At 38.7% G+C, this 17,412-nt stretch overlaps 1 protein-coding gene across 1 annotated transcript; it reads right to left on the bottom strand.

The window, feature by feature from the left end:
• Positions 1-14,882: 14,882 nt before the first annotated feature.
• LOC105035337 (protein IRX15-LIKE) lies at positions 14,883-16,204 on the bottom strand. The gene has a single exon (XM_010910881.4). It carries the CDS (start codon positions 15,966-15,968, stop codon positions 14,991-14,993), a length of 978 nt encoding a protein of 325 aa, XP_010909183.1. The 5' UTR covers positions 15,969-16,204; the 3' UTR covers positions 14,883-14,990.
• Between the last annotated feature and the right edge of the window lie 1,208 nt (positions 16,205-17,412).

The following is a 17,412-nucleotide window of genomic DNA, read 5'->3' as shown; positions in this document are numbered from 1 at the left end:
GGAGTGCACTATTGAGGTCACAGACCTAACTGCAGAGGCTGGCAGACTTAGAGGTGTATTGGAGGGTGGATTTGATTTCTTGAGGAGAGAGATCAGAGGCTCTAGTGAGCATGCTTCTACACAGTTCACTGCACTGCTTCAGTCTGTTTCGAGAGCTCTGAACCTTCTTGATACCATCAGGCTCTCTCTTGCAGTCCAGTCTATGGCTTCTCAGCCTTCAGGATCATCTCGCCCACCTACTCGTGCCAGCACCTCCACTCGTGGCAGAGGCAGACGGGGTAGAGGATGAGCTCTTGGTCGTGATCCATCATCTCTCCACCCCATCTTTGATACATCTGATTCTGATCCATAGAGTCATGAGCTCTTCTAGATCCTTGTTGTTAGTCATGTCTGTTGTTCTTTCTAGGATCTGTCTCTTGGGCCATGTAATGATGTTAACTAGTTGACTTTTATATTGTGGAATATGTATTGAAACAACTATGGTATCAATCATCTTTTAATTATATATCTATTCTTTGTAATGGTATCAATCATCTTTTGATTATATCTACTCTTTGTTGCTATTTCATATCTATGGTACTCAACGGCATATTTTGTTTTATGATTGCTGTATTCAGGGGAGTAAACATTAATGATTAGCATAAGAAGTTTGAAGAAACACTGAAGAGAAAATGTATTTAAAAAAAGAGGGGAGTTAACAATGTTTGATGATGTCAAAAAAGAGGAGAAATTAAAGAAAAATATCAAAAATAAAATTATTAAATGACTTAAAAATATAATGAGTGAATTGCTAAGCAAAAGTATCAAAAGAAAGATAAATAAAAGACTTAAAAATAAAATGAGTGAATTGGGAGAAATTAAAATATCAAAAACAAGATTGCTAACAAAATGAATGAATTGCTAAGCACAAAGCAAATGAGCAACCTTTAAAATTACTTCTTAGACATGCTCTGATATGCTTTAAAATTAGACATGCTCTGATACATCTTAAAATTTGACATGCTCTGACATGCTTTAAAATTAATTCTTAGACATGCATTGATACACTTAATTGTTAAACATGCTCTGATACTAAAACTAAATAATCAAATGAGAATGAGCGAATTTTCAAGATGCTAAAAATTTGAAAAACAAGCAAATGAGCAAATGAGATATTTTCAAACATACAATTTTCAAATCCTAATGTAAATTCTGCTTTGCTCTGATAACAAAAATAAATTTTCTACTCTGATACCAAAATCACATAATCAAATGAGCAAATTTTTAAATCATCAAGCAATAGGCAAATTATTTATGCAAATGGGCACATGTATCATATGCCAAAAGAATCAATCTTCTTTTCAAGCAAATGCACTTATAAGTTGGTAGTAAATTTTCTATTTATCTTCAAACTACCTATAATGCATTTCATTCCTTTGAAATTCATGATCATTGATTCATATAAATGCTTTTGTTCAAATATTTTTCATCATCAAAAAGGGGAGATTGTTGCTCCTTAGATTGATTTTGATGATTACAAAGCAGTTGAAGGGGTACTAATGTTTCTCACTTGAAAAAGACTTATTACTCTTTAGGGGCAAAATTAAAATTTTACCAAAATCTGATTTGATAGTATCAAATGATAGAACAAAAGATTTGTGATCCAATGGTAAAAATTTTATTGATTTTGGACTTGTATTTTGAAAGATATGCATGATTGAAAATCATGAGTCGACCTATGAGTCAACTCATGGCACAATGAGCTATTTGGCACGCAGATTTTTTGGCTTGGTACAACCTATGAGTCGACCCATGAGTCGACCCCCAAGGCATGAGTCGACCCATGAGTCGACCCCTGCTGTTTTTAGGTCAAAAATTACAGAACCTTATCTTCTGATTGTTTTCTGTTGTTCTTCCACAGAGGTCGATCCATGAGTCGACCCCCAGGCATGAGTCGACCATGAGTGACCCCTGTGACGGGATTGTTCCGCAACGGCTAATTTTTAACCCGTTTTAAGTACTTTTAATGCTCATTTAATATGGTCTAACGGCTCTATTTCAGTCCAGAATATTTTTCACTATTTTTGAAGCTATAAAAGGGACAAAAAGGTGGGAATCAAAAAAAAAGATTCAAAAAGAGAGATTTTGAAAAAGAATTTCAAGCAAGCTTTTCAGCCCTAAGCAAGAGCTCACTCAAAGCATTCAAGAAGCCTTTAATCCAAGCTCACCAACTCCTCAAGTGCACATTCAAGTCTCCAACCACCTTGAAAAAATCCAAAAAGGATCTTCTTCTCTTTGAGTAAAGTATATTTAAAGTCATATTCGCTCATTAAAGGAGCTTTCTTTGTACTTATTTGTGCTATTGATTGTTATACTCGATTTGAGTGATTGTTTTTATTTTGGAAGGGTTTCAAAACAAGGAAGATTGATCCGAACCTAGAATCGGAGTGTATTGGGTTGGCTTGTACCCGAAAAAATAAGTGGTCTAGCTTGGGATAGCTAGAGTCGGAGTTTCCGATGTTTGTATTCAGGTTGAATACAAGATTAGTGGATTGAAATTCTCAAGTAGGAGCTTGGGAGTGGATGTAGGTGCAAGGTTGGCACCGAACCACTATAAATCCTTTTGTTTGTGGTGTGTCTAATTGCTCTTCTTTAACTCTTCATTATTCTTTGCATTCTTGCTTTTAGCCATTAGTCTTGAATTAATTTTACTCTCCTTATTTATTTAACTTTGTCAAATATTTTTCATAAGTCATAAGTTAAGCTTAAAATTTTTAGAAACCCAATTCACCCCCCCCCTCTTGGGTTGCATAGCTGGGCAACATCCTCTATGTACATCTTCTATGAAAGTCCGAGCATCCTATTTGGTCTATCTCTATAGACCTTAATACCCAGTATAAAGGATGCCTCTCCTAGATCTTTCATAGAAAACTCCTTAGACAACCATACTTTGACTGAGGTCAACATGGGAATGTCATTCCCAATTAGGAGGATGTCATCTACGTACAATACGAGAAAGACAACCGTGCTCCCACTGACCTTTTTGAACACATATGGTTCCTCCTCGTTCTTAATAAAACCAAATATTTTGATCACATCATTGAAACGAGTATTCCAGCTCCGAGATGCTTGCTTAAGTCCATAAATGGACTTTTGCAGCTTACAGACCTTGTGATCATCATCACTGGATGTGAAATCAAGTGGCTGTTCCATATAGATATCTTCCTCAAGATGTCCATTTAAGAATGCTGTTTTCACGTCCATCTGCTATATTTCATAATCGAAATAGGCTGCAACAGCAAGCAATGTGCGGATGGATTTTAGCATGGCTACGGACGAGAAGGTATCCTGATAGTCAATGCCTGTGCACTGACTATAATCTTTCACTACGAACCTAGCCTTGAATGTCTCCACATTCTCATCTGTACCTATCTTTCTCTTGAAGATTCATTTACACCCAATAGGTACAATACCTTCAGGTGGATCTACCAAGGTCCAGACTTGATTTAAGTGCATCGAGTCAATTTTTGATCTCATTGCCTCTAACCATTTCTTAGAGTCGATATCTGATATCACCTCGTCATAGGTCTTGGGATCATCACCATGAACCCCATTTTCCATGAGAAATATTTCTTCTACATCCTCTTGTATGGTACCTAGTATCTTTCAGGAGGATGAAAAACCCTAGTCGATCTACGAGATGGAAGAGGTTGTGATAGGACTGGTTCTGATTGATTTGGTTCCTCAGGTTTTTTAGCTCGTTGCTCTTGGGAGACATTCTCCTTGAGCTTAATTATTCATCCGATGCCACCATCTTGAATAAACTATTTTTCAAGAAAAATAGCATTTCAACTCACAATCACATTGTGGTCTTTCAGAATATAAAAATAGTATCCTAATGACTCTTTAGGATATCTTATGAACTGAGCTCTAAAAGATCTGAACTCTAACTTGTCCGTCTGCTGTCTCTTGACATGAGCCGGACAACCCTAAATTCTGAGATGATTCAGACTTGGCTTCTTACCATGCCATATCTCATACGATGTGGTAGGAACGATTTTAGAGAGAATCCTATTCAACACATAAATTGCTGTCATGAGACAATATCCCTAAAGAAATTCAGGAAGGTCCGTGAAGCTCATCATGGAACGGACCATATCTAATAGGGTCCGATTTTTTCGACCTGAAATCCCATTGAGTTGAGACATTCCAGGTAGAGTCCATTAAAAATTATACCATTGTCCTTAAGATAGTCTAGGAACTTCTGACTAAGATATTTACCTCCTCGATTTGATCGAAAACCTTAATGGGCTTTCCTGTTTATTTTTCTACCTCATGTCTGAATTCTTTGAACCTTTCAAAAGCTTCAGACTTATGTTTCATTAGAAACACATATCCGTACCTAGACATATCATCGGTAAAGGTAATGAAGTAGACGTAGTTGCCTCTAGCCGGCACATCAAATGGGTCGCACACATTGGTATGTACTAGGGCAAGTAGGTCTGTGGCACTTTCTCCATGTCTTACAAAAGGAAGCTTGATCATTTTTTCTTGAAGGCATGATTTACAAACTGGATATGACTCGAAAGTCAACAGACTCAATAGTCCAGATTTTTTCAATTTGTTAACCCTGTCTTCCGCTATATGACCTAGCCTTAGGTGCCACATATACCTATTATTTAGACTATCTCTAGACCTTTTAATTTCTATGGCATTCACATTTTGTTCGATATTAAATACAGATACGTCAACATGTAACTGATAAAGACCGTTAATAACAAAACTATTTGCAACTCTATTATTTTCATAGAAAATATTACAATGGTCCTTATGAAAGCTAATCACATAGCCTTCTTATGTTAAACATGAAACAAAAATCAAATTCCTGCTTGCTGCAGGCACATAATAACAGTCTCTTAAAACTAAATCTAATCCTAACGGTAATCACAGAGGGTAGGTTCCTACGGCCACAGCAGCAACTTTTGCTTCATTTCTGACGCGTAGGATCATCTCCCCATCCCTCATCCTCCTGCTCTCTTCAAAACCCTGCATAGAAGTGCACAAATGAGCACTAGAACCAGAGTCAAGCACCCAACTAGATGCAGAAAAAACCGTAAGGTTAGATTCTAAAATGAGCATACCTCCAGAAGGACCATCCTTCTTGCTCTTTAGGGTGGCCAGGTACTGAGGGCAGTTCTGCTTCCAATGGCTGTCTGATTGGCAGTGAAAATATTTTCTCTTATCAGCAGCCTTCTTCTTCGGTTCTGTCTTCTTCTTCTTGCCATCCATGCTTCTTCACAGACTTCTTTTTCTTTCCAAAAGACTTTCTCTTGGAAGAAGTCTGCTCCACAATAAGAACTGAGCCTTTTGAACCCTTCATAGAAAGTTCAGCCGTAACCAGCATGTTTATTAACTCGACCAAGGTACACTGCATCTTATGCATATGGAAGTTCATGATGAATTGACTGTATGCATCGGACAAGGACTGAAGGATCACATCAATCTGAAAATCCTTGTCTAAGATGATACCGAGCTTCTCAAGCTCCTCAAGCTCCTCAAGATCCTTGATCATTGTCAAACAATGATCTTGGACCGACTACCCATCATGCATTTTAGCCTTAAAAAGTCTTTGACAGACTTGATACTTGGCTGCGCAATTTTGTTCACCAAACAACTCTTGTAGGTGAGCCAACATTTGGCGGGTAGTCAAAAATATTCTCATGTTGGCACTGCAAGTCATCAGACATTGCACCCAACATATAGTACCTTACTTTATTATCATCATCCGTCACTTTTTCAAAGACGTTCTCTGTTCAGCAGTCGACGTGCTGGCATGGTAGGAGGGTCCTGATCCAAGACATGAGTCAATTTTTTGGAACCCAGAATAATTCTGTAGTTCCTTAACCAGTCTTTAAAATTGGGTCTAGTCAATCTATGGGTGTCTAGTATTTTGGTCAGGGGGTTTGAGGCAGACATGTTTCCTGTATAGAGTCAAGAGTTTCTAGTTAGATTTTGTAATCAGACTTAACTAATTGTTTAGAAATTTTATTTTTAAACAAATTAAGCTCCCACTATTTTCTCAGATCCCTACACTCCTTAAGTAGAGATGTGAAAATCTCTGTGATTAGTGATTTCTAGTGGGTGGTGCGGTCTCACTGACTGGCTTACCACCTCACCTAACAGTTATTAGTGATGGGTCAATCGATAAGTGGACAACTCTTGTCCAATGATTCTCTAATCATGGTGCATCCAAAACTTGATCTCTAATTCATGAAGCTCACCGTGCCTGGAATATTGCTCCAATCCTTAGTTAAGTCAAACCCACCATTTGCACGAACTAGATTCTTGATTGGGTTCCTCATCGTATCCAGAATATTGAGCCCAACCTATCCTCTAATTCGTAGCATCCAATGCCTCATGGACATGGTTGCGTCTTCCCGATGCAACTGAGCCACTGTAACCAGCCAAAAACAATCAACACCGAAAAGGACCCGCACATCCACAATGGTGAAAGACCTAGACTTAATATTTTCTTAGGGAGATTTGATTTAGGTCTCTTTAAACTTGGCTTGACATAGTCATAGCAATTATGACTAACCTAGTGGCATGGGTTAGCTCGAATTGTTAGGCACCTCTAATCAGAACTGGGTCGACACATATGGCCAGATAAGTGAGATCGGTGGAAGGAATATGCCATTAACTCGACAAGAACGCATTCGAGTCGAGTAGCTCCCAATTAAAAATTAGTTGGTCGCATCTGCCCAACTTACCTTAGACACCAAATTATCGAACCAGAACTAATGGAGTTAGCCTACAATTCAGACTCTAACCACTGAGCCAAATTAGGTCTTAACTTGATCGAGTCACATCTAAATGTGATTCGACCTTGACCCAGACTTAATCCTATTAGGCTGGTCAATTATTAGCTTTCATGATCTCACCTAACCAACTCTTGATTCGATTTGATCAACCGCTAAACCTAATTGAGCTACCCAAGCTTGAACTCAATTTTATAAAAATATCTTAGATCTGAAATTCTCAATTTTCGATCAAATTGATTTCATAAACTTAATTCATTAATTAAGTTTGGGTTCATAAATAAAATATGTAAAATAAATCCTAGGATTTCAGGATCTAGGATTTTGCAGAAAAGTAAGTTTTGATTTCTGATTAAGGATGAACGCGCGACATCGCTACACATCATAAGAACACCCCATTGAATGAGAAGAGAGGGTCTTAAAACCTACTTTGTTCTTATGATCGGACGGCCATGAGGAACATCTTAATCAAAAATATAAATTTAACTACAAAATTAGTTAGATCTAAATTTACATATCTCATATATAATTTAAGATCTAACTAATACATGCTTTGCATACATCTCATGTATTAAAAATTGATCTAATTAACATGCTTTCAGATCTGATACATCACATGTAATATCTAAATAATAAGATTTAAATTGAACTATTCAAATTAAATCTATTCTAGACAAGTTACTAGAACAATTCTACAACTAGTCTAGGCATGCAACAGATCAATTTTATGAAAAAATTAAAATTTTATTTTTTATTTTTGATCTGATTATAATACCTATAATATTAGAAAAATAAAGAATAAATTAGATTTAATTTATATTTTAATCTCATTAAAATATAAAACTTAAGACTGTTCATGGATTCAACTAATCCTAGTCTAGTCATGCATCTCATGCATGTTAGATCTTCTTAGATTTAATTTGAAATATTTTGATTTCAGATCTTATCATATCTGATATGATATCTGAAATATTTTAAATATTAAATAAATAAATATAAAAAATTAGATCTGAAATAGAGCCAAAAACCTAGCTCTGATACCAGTTGAAGAAAAAATCACCTTTTTCTTTTGTAGGATCTTCAAGATTTCATCAAATCTGGGGTGGAATAATTTAAAAATTTTATCCTACGCTATTTTAGATCTAATATCTGTTAGATCTAATTTTATTATCTAATATTTAAAATATAAAATTAAATCTAAAAGTATGAGAAGTATAGACATACCTCAAGGGTAATCTGATTACCCTGTAGATGATCTCAGCACAGCCTGAGGTTCTGATGTAGCCACGCAAGCGTCTGGCCTCTACTGGTATCCACTCAGGCAGGACTTGGAATGTCTTCTCCTCATGAATCTATGCTCCAATAATCAGATCTTTATCTGATTTAAAAGTGCTTCAGAACTCCTTCTGAAGTTGGAGCAGCAGCCTGTCGAAGATGTCCTGCAGCCTTCCTGTTCCAGGCGTCACCACACCTTTTTCTTGCACCAGATGAACGTCCAACTCCTTGGACGTGAAGAGGGGAGATAGGAGAACAGGGAGGATATGGAGAAGAAGGGAGGGGGTGGCAACTATTGAGTTTTGTGCATAAAACAACTTCAGCCTTTAAACCCTAGGCACAGAAGAGTTTATATAAACCCTGAATGCTGCGCAATGCCACATCATTCAACCAATCAGAAAATTTTAATAAATTCTGAAAAAAATTTTGATTGATTGCTTAATGTCATTTGATCACATCAGATGAGAACTCAAGCCTTTATCTCAAAGTTGGTGCTAACACTGGATAAGGACAAAGAGAGCTTGGCACCAAAGAGTCCAATCTAATCAAGACTCTCCAACCTTATCCACTTGGGGCGCCCACTTAATCCAATTAGGCTCGTGCCATAATCTGATTATGGCACCCAATTTAATGTGGTTTGGCTCCACAAAAATCCTCCAATAAGCTCTTGTCAAGTGGCCTTTAATTTAAGACTCATATGTCAACTTTTGACAAATGTCCTAAAATAAAATTGGCAGGTGATAGGAATTAGCAGGTGCTTGTCTTAAATTCATCGCATGAATTAAGACAAGCCTTTTCTGAGCTGGACAAGCTTCATTTAGACTGAGAAAAATTTTTTCAAGGTTCTCTGGATGAGTCAAATCATATTTGGCTCAGTAGAGACAGAAAAGATTACACAAAGAGAAAGTTAGGCTCAATCGTGTGCTAGCACAATTTTTTTGAACCTAATTGGATCTTATACAAATCAATTGGGTTAGCCCAATTGATGACATCCAGGCCCTAACCCTTATTTGTGTGACCCAGTTAGGTTCAATTCTGTATGATAATGAGACATGTTATGATCTCATCATCGACATCATCGAAACTCCTTTCGATGGACCAGAACTCTTCTGATTCAGACAATTAGAATGATCGATCATCAAGATCATTCTAATTGCTCCTAAAATCTATCAGTGACACCTAGCAGTATGTGGTGGCAACCCATCCGAACTGAAGATGAATCTCTCGGTGCAGCTATCTGTGTGATTGAGTTCCTCTATCATGAGTCCCGACTGAATTAGGGTTAAGGTGAACTTGTCAAATCTAACATCAGTCATATGAATCAATCGATCGATCCGAGTTTGATGTGAAACCCCAAATAAAATTTTTTTTTTCATTATTTCACTCTGCCATGGCCATGGGCTTAAGAACTCGATCTTTCGATCATCATAGGACTACTCCTCTCATCTATCGAGGTTGATAGATCTCATCTTGGTACGACCTAGTTCCTACAATGAATATGCTACGACCAACATACACCTCAGGGTTTCGAATGGCTAGGAGATCGAGTTATGGTGTAGTCAAACTATAACACACTCAAGGTGAACTGTCGATGCACCTTAGGTCAAAGAACTAGACACACAACTGCAGCATCGAGCTAGTCATCGATGAGAAGGTAGACTTCCTTATGACTGCTCGATATGATCACGCTCAGTACTCTCATTTCAATGAATACCTGTACTCTCACTCTTGTGTCTCCACACTGTAGACTCAAGATACATCTACCCTAAGGAAGCGATCGTACACCAACCTTCCGGATCGACCACCATCCTAGTGATGATCCTATGGTCAAGAGCTGTTTATGAGTTAGTTATGTAAATTCATGCCTTAAATTTTCAACTCTTGAAAATATGAATTTACATTCCTACTAACTCAAAGGATGTATCACAGACACAATGTATACAATATGATAGAAGAATAACCCATTTATTGATTTATAGTCAAAATTATAAGTTTGCCCTTAGATTTGTATAGGAATGTGTCAGTCAATCTGGCATTTAAGGCACACATCTAACAGTAATTTCGACACTCACTTTAAAAATGTGCAACTCAAAAAAGTAGTATAGCAAGCAGGAAGCACTCATCAAGTTCACAAGTTCAACTTTATCATGGGTAGGATCAGAACAGTGAATGAAGAGGTTTGGAGTTGGTTGTCTAAGTTAGAAAAGGGGAAGTAGACATTAGCACATGATGATGGCCTGTATTATGGTGTCTTAATTATAAATTTATCAAGATTTTTAACAGTATTTTATGAGGAGCTAAAAATGTGTCAATTATAGCTTGTGTTCAAATGATATTTTACCGTCTTGTGAAATACTTTAATATGAGACATGCCCAAGCCTTAAGATATGTACAGGAGAACCCAAATAATCTTTTTACTCCTCATGTTGCTATTAAGATTGCTGAAGATCATGTTAAAGTTAACCAGCACCGAGTAACAGTGTTCAACTTTCAAAGAGGCATATATGAAGTGCTTATAAGGAGAGCAAGCACAGGGTTACGAAGTGGAAAAAATTTTATACTGTTACTTTAACTGAAAAAAAATATTCTTGTGAAAAGTGGAGCATGTACAAATATTTATGTTCGCACGTTTTTGCTATGTGCCAAGAAATTACTGTATATTTTAGTGAATTTGTGGATGATGCATATACAATTACAGCATATATGAATGTTTGGAGTGGTGAGTTTAATCTATTACCACATGAAGATTATTAGATGCATACACGTATGTTCAAATATATTTCTGATCATCATCGTTTGAGACCCAAACAGAATGGCAGACCAAAGATAACAAGTCTGCAAAATGAGATGGATGATAGGCAAATAAGAAATAAGAATCACTGTGGTATTTGTAAAGAACAGGGTCATGATCGCCACCGCTGTCCTAGGATACTTCAAGCCACATCAACTTCAAGCAGTGGAAGAATTTAAAGGCTTCGGAGATATATTTTTAATATTATTTTATATATTTTTGTGGGATTGTATTTTCAATATTATTTTATATTCAGAGATGAACTGTATTATGTGTTTAAGTTGTATTATGTGACAATATTGTGCTACCAAATATTTACTAGTATTGAATTAGTGACATCATCATTTTCATGCATTGAAAATTATATTTCTCATGCTCTAATACACTTGAGATATATATCATTATTTTAGATTCATTAGCATGTTATGGCTTTCGATCCACGACATCCAAACCCTCGAGACAGGAGTATTCTTACATTGCAAGAGCACCATCGGTCATAGACTATTTTAGATGGTAGTGTAAGCATTCCAATCTTACTCTTACTACTTATATTTTTTATAAAAAAAAATATTAAAGTCATATATGTTATCTAATTATTATATCTTATTGTAGGAGCCCAGACACCTTCGACTACGACGATCCGATGATGACTTTTGGAGGACAGAGCATATCCCACCTAGAGTGCTAGATTATTTACGATATCTGAGATTCTATGGAGTGTATCGGATTGGTTGCATACAGATGGATGTTGATTTTATTACTGCCTTGCTTGAGAGATGGCATCCAGAGACACACATTTCATCTTTTATTCAGTCAGGCGACCATCATATTACAGGATGTTAGCATCCTTATCGGACTACCAGTTGATGGCGATCTAATTACCGAAGTTGATCCCATGCTTACTATTCTAAAGTAGTAGGCTTTGTGCTTACGATTACTAGGGTTTGAGCCCAAGATCCTATTTTTCGATCATTCACGACTGAGGATAGAGTGTTTGGATGATCGTTATCGACATTTGCACATTGAGAATAATGCACCAGATGAGATGGTGCAACAGTATATCAGGGGTTAGGTGTTGCGGTTGTTAGATGGTGTTCTATTATCTGATACTTCATCGAACAAGATGAAGTTGATGTTTTTACCATTATTGAAAGATTTAGAGTTCGCTCATAGGCTCAGTTGGGGCAGTACAGTACTAGCTTGCCTGTATAGGGCTATGTGCCAGGATTCTTATGATGACCAGAGCGAAATTGATGATTATCTTGTATTATTACAGATATATGAATTAAAAATTTATATTTTTAATATTCTATTATAGTTCTGATTGGGTATATCATGTATGATTTTTTTAAAATTTATGGATTTGGGCATGGGAGAGGATACCAACATCAGTCCATTACGATGACAGTTGCTTGAGTTGCCACCAGAGCAGCATGATCCTGATGTACCATTCAGATTAGACAGACCTTTGGGATATAAGTATAAAAATATTGCTTTCTTTACTTGAAATTTAGTACTATTTTTAATCCGATAAAATTTATTTAACATGAATATACTGTCAAGCAGATGAAACATTGCATTCAACGCTCATCACGTATCGACGAGAGTGACACAGATTTATAGGTGCCAGCTGGATACATTAGTTGATACACATAGATGGATAAATTTAATTTATTTATAAATATTATTTTATAGTATTCATAATCTATTAAAAATTTAGCTTACTAATTTATTTTTATTTTTAGCTCTATTAGTTTTTGTGGGATCCATATACAAATGAGATATTGGCTATATTGCCGCAGATGTGTATAGTTAAACATGACATATGGGCTGCTAAGATGCCATTTAGTTATTTTGATATGGTGGAGTGGCATCTTTCTGATCATGTGCTGCGGCAATTTGGTCAGATTCAGAGCATCCCAGAGCAGTTTGATATCAGCCAGAGACTTCATCGTATTGATCGATGAGAGAAAGCTGGTATTGACTGGCATATCAGACATACAGAGTACATCGCCATTTAGAATACACGTCGAGATCACATAGTTTATGGTGATCACATTTTGGGAGGCCATCCATATATCGAGGATTACATGACTTGATTTTTTAGTATTATAGTGCGAGTCATTGAACAACCTTGGTATGCAGTTCCAGGATACGAAGGTGAGAGTTCTGCTGTGCATTTTTTGGTAAGACTACGAAAATTATACTTTATATCAATATCTTTACTTCTAATAATTAAGATTGTAAAATATTTTATGTAACTCTGTTATATCTTTGTTTTATATTTTATAGTATATTGCTAATTTTATTTTTACTATGTAGACTGATTCTATATCAGATCTTATGTTAGACACTCGTTGTACCTTATCTATGACTGATGAGGACAAGCGGATTTAGATACTGCGTGAGATGGAGAGATCATATTCAAAAATATTAGTGGCGATTAGCATTGACCCAGATAGCTATGCGCTTTGGCATGGAGCAGTCGATGTGCCAGATATGAGATATACGCCATCACCATATGTTCCACATATGTCATCACCGCATATTCCACAGATATCATCACTACATGCTGCATAGATGCCACCACTTTTGATCCATAGATGGCAGGATCTTCTTCTTTCTATATTGCTTAGATGACATCACCGGATCTCAGTTGGCCACATGAGTATGACACTTTCTTTCCAGGCCCATCTTTATATCCAGATGAGGGGTTGAGAGGGTCACTCAGCCCGCAGATGCTCCGACAGCACTAGTTATTCCTGAGCAGTATGACCAGCAGATGTTCACTGATATGGGGAGGAGCCATCACAGCAGATACAGGAGCAGAAGCGGCCGCTGAGGACCTTTCTGAGAAGGTCCAAGCGACCATGGCCACCATGACGTTTTTATGGGACTTAGTATTTTTTAGATTTGTACTTAATATTTTTGAGACTTTTATTGTATTATTTTTTATATACTTAATATTTTTATTTTATTTTATATTATTAATTATTATTTTTATCAGAGATTAGTTTAATTTCAAGTGATCGGATGTTATGCTTTGTGAACATGAATACACGTAGTCTCATGTGTCTTAGAAGATTAAGAGAGAAAAAATTATGCTAAAAAGGCTATAGAAATAATATTTTTTCGCTCCACGTCATCCCCTCCCCCATCCCTCGTGGAATCAAAGGATCAAAAAAAAAATCATCATTTGTAACGACGCTTTTGAAAGCGCCATTTAAAATGACGCTTTCAAAAGCATCGTTCCAAATGATGATTTTTTTTTTCTTTGATTCTTTGATTCTACGAAGATGGGAGAGGGGATGACGTGGAGCAAAAAAACTATCATTTTAAATAATATTTTTTATCAAAAAAATATTATTTGAAATAATATTTTATAATTTTATATTATTTTTATAAATAAATTAAAAAATATATTAATTTTATAAAAAAATTATATTATTTGAGTAAATAACTCCAGCTCGCAGGCTGGCCTGCCGTCTCTTTGTTTCTTTTCACGTGTTCGTTGTTGCTTGGGTCAGCGACAGCCACCGTCGCCACTCCGCGCGTAGGCCTATCTCGTTCGTCCTTCCGCGCTACGTGGACGACACGTATGGAACATCAGGTTCGTGGAGCCCTCACGCTACTGTACACTGACCACCGTCTTGTTCGTCTCTGGTCCCCAGGTTGGTCCTCTTCCTGATCACACAAACACGGGAGGAACAACAATTTGAGAATCCGTCCTTCCTCTGGATCTCCAGGATTTGAGCGGATGAGATCGATCATCCGCCCGAAGCAATCAATGACCAAAGAATAACCTCTCCAAGAAGGACATAGTGTATGCTCTTCATTTCTGCACATAAACTTAGGAGATCAAAGGGTGGCAGATCTCTTGACGGGCTCCAGCAACATTAAAAAGAAATTTCAAATTTTTCTCAAACAATAAATCAAACGAAGAAGAAAATCGACCGGGCACAAATGCTGAAGGAGCAATCATATTCTCCCACTCTCCATTCTCGCGGAATCACCATATGTTAACTAAAAGAAATTTCAAAAACGAAAACGTGAAAAGGGAAAATAAAAAAGTTCCAATGCTATGTAGAGAATAGGGTAATCTACTTCGCCGTCTCCTGTAAAACAAATTACAAGGCGGCCTCGGTGATAGTGCTGTTGGCGCAGAAGTCGTCGCGGCTGGCGGCGTTGCCGCCGGGGATGAGGAAGTGGGCAAGCTGGGTGGTGTTGGCGACGAGATTCTCGTTGCAGAGGAACTCCTCGCTGCACACCCGCTCCACCTCCCGCTCGTAGTCGTGGACCAGTACGTCGGTGGGCCCCGGGCCGGCGGACCGGGCCATGACCGCTGCCGTGAAGATGGCGGACATCCGCCCGGGGGAGGTGGGGGCGTAGCCGCGGGGCCCGTCCACGAGGATGACGTCCCAGGGGATGTCGTACAGGGCGTTGGGGAGGTCGTTGAGGGCAAGGCGGCAGTCGGAGAAGAGGAGGTTCTGGACGGGGCGGCAGTCCCCCCGGTGGCCGCGGCGGGCGGCGGCGATGAGGTCGGGCATTTCTTGGACCTTGGTGGTGTAGGCGATGTCATAGGCCTCGAGGCCCGGTAGGCGGCCCTCGAGGTGGGCGATGTAGTACTCGTTCTCGTCGAGAAAGACGGTGCGGCCGCCGTGGTTGAGGGCACGCCAGAGAGGGGTCTCGTGGCCGAGGCCAAAGACGAGGAAGTTGCAGGGAGCGCGGCGGCGTAGCACGGCGGCGATGGTGCGGAGGTCGGCGTCCCCCATCTTGCCGCTAGAATTGGAGGCGGCGGCGTAGTTGACGAGGGCGTCAAAGACGGGGTCGGGGAGACGGGAGTTTTGTCGGAAGGAGGAAGAGGCACGGGCAAATTGTTTAGAGGAGGAAGAATAGGAGAGACCGGGGTCTCGGGGGTTGGTGGTGGTGGTGAGGAAGGCGAGGAGGGAGGCGAAGGTGAAGAAGGAAGCGAAGGCGATGAACCAGAGACGATGATAAGACCCCAGAAGATGCAAGATGGGCGCCGCCGTGGATCCACTGCCGCCGCTTCCGCCTCCGCCTCCTGCCTGCTTGGAGGACGGCAGGGCGTTACTGATTCCCTTCATCTATGTTTTGCGCTTCTCTGATTTGATCTGCGCTTTTTGCGCTGCTCTGCTCTACTCTCCTCTGATTTGCTTGCGCTGTGTCCTGGTTAATTAATTAGGGAGAATGTGATTGAGGGATGATGAAGAATCAGAGAGGAAGGGATTTCTTCCGGGTCTCTTATTTTTCCTCCAGAGAGGGAAGGGAGAGCTGGAGAGGGGGTTGGTAATAGTTCCGGATTCTCCACGCACCCAGATCTCTCCGGTATTTGCGCTCTCCATCATTATCAGTATTCTTTAGTTCCTTTTTTTTTTTTTAATATTAATATATTAATTATTCTTTTAAGAACTTTTGTAAGGATTATTACGACCAAATTAGTCGTGGTAGCATGTAAAGGAACGGAGAGGAAGGATGAGTTGTCAGAATAAAGCGTATTAAGTAAGTTAAATAAATGGTGCAATCTGTGTCCATTTCCAGGTTGGTGGACTCCGTGGCGGGGGCATTGAAAGGTCCCTGCTACGGAAGGTTAAAGCAGCAAAGGTTTGGTGGACAGGTACAGGATTAGGAGGGGTGGGGCAAAAAGATTAATCAGATACGATGTAAACATCAAATTCGAAATAAATAATCCCTGGCCGGACGGATTAGATGGAAAGTGGCTGTCAGTGTTGGCACATGGTGCCTGATGAATTAGCTGGGATGTGGCTATCAAATTATCAATCAGACCCTTTTGGTAGCCATTCCGAAAGTCGGGAACATTTCTTTAGTTCCGGGGAACAGGATCCGAACGGAAACAGCCTGGAAAACCACCACCATGGACTCCCGTTCAGGAGTTTCGGTTCCCCATGTGTGCTTGGAGGTAGAGACTCAGGGATTGCATGGCTCCGTTGGTCAGTTTCTTATAAGAGCTGAGACCATGAGAAGTTGAGAACGGCGCCGGCCTTCTTCCTGCGCACAAATGGAATCTCGTCCGTCAGCAGCATGATTGATGGACCCATTAGCTTTGCAAGGATATTATTGTTGGAATTTAACTAGATATAAAAATTTATTTTAATTAATTTAATTTGATCTAGATTTTGATTAAAGATAAGCATCTGATATCTAGTCCTTACGATCGATTCAGATACTATCTCTGATGGAATGAAATATGTTATAAAAGAATACCACCTATGGACTTAATCTCTAACTCATTCGAGAGCTTGTGTGGCCTTCCTCACTGAGTATACTCGGAGTTAGGTTTGAAAAATCAAGATTTTGCCTGATGACAGCGAGGAGCACATCCAGCTCGATCGATTCTCTTGTGCTTGCAAGTGGTTGTCGATTGATTTGATAGACTAATGAGAGAGATTCTTGATGGCTTTGATGGCTTTATCTTCATATAAGTTTTATTGCTCCATAAAGTTCTAATATTGTGGTATCCGAGGCATATAGGTTATTGGGTTGAAAATTGAAGCTTTTATATCCATTTAA

The sequence above is a fragment of the Elaeis guineensis genome, chromosome 8 (assembly GCF_000442705.2).
Source record: "Elaeis guineensis isolate ETL-2024a chromosome 8, EG11, whole genome shotgun sequence".
In the NCBI taxonomy this organism is placed as follows: Eukaryota; Viridiplantae; Streptophyta; class Magnoliopsida; order Arecales; family Arecaceae; genus Elaeis; species Elaeis guineensis.
This window is presented reverse-complemented; position numbering and strand designations above follow the sequence as displayed.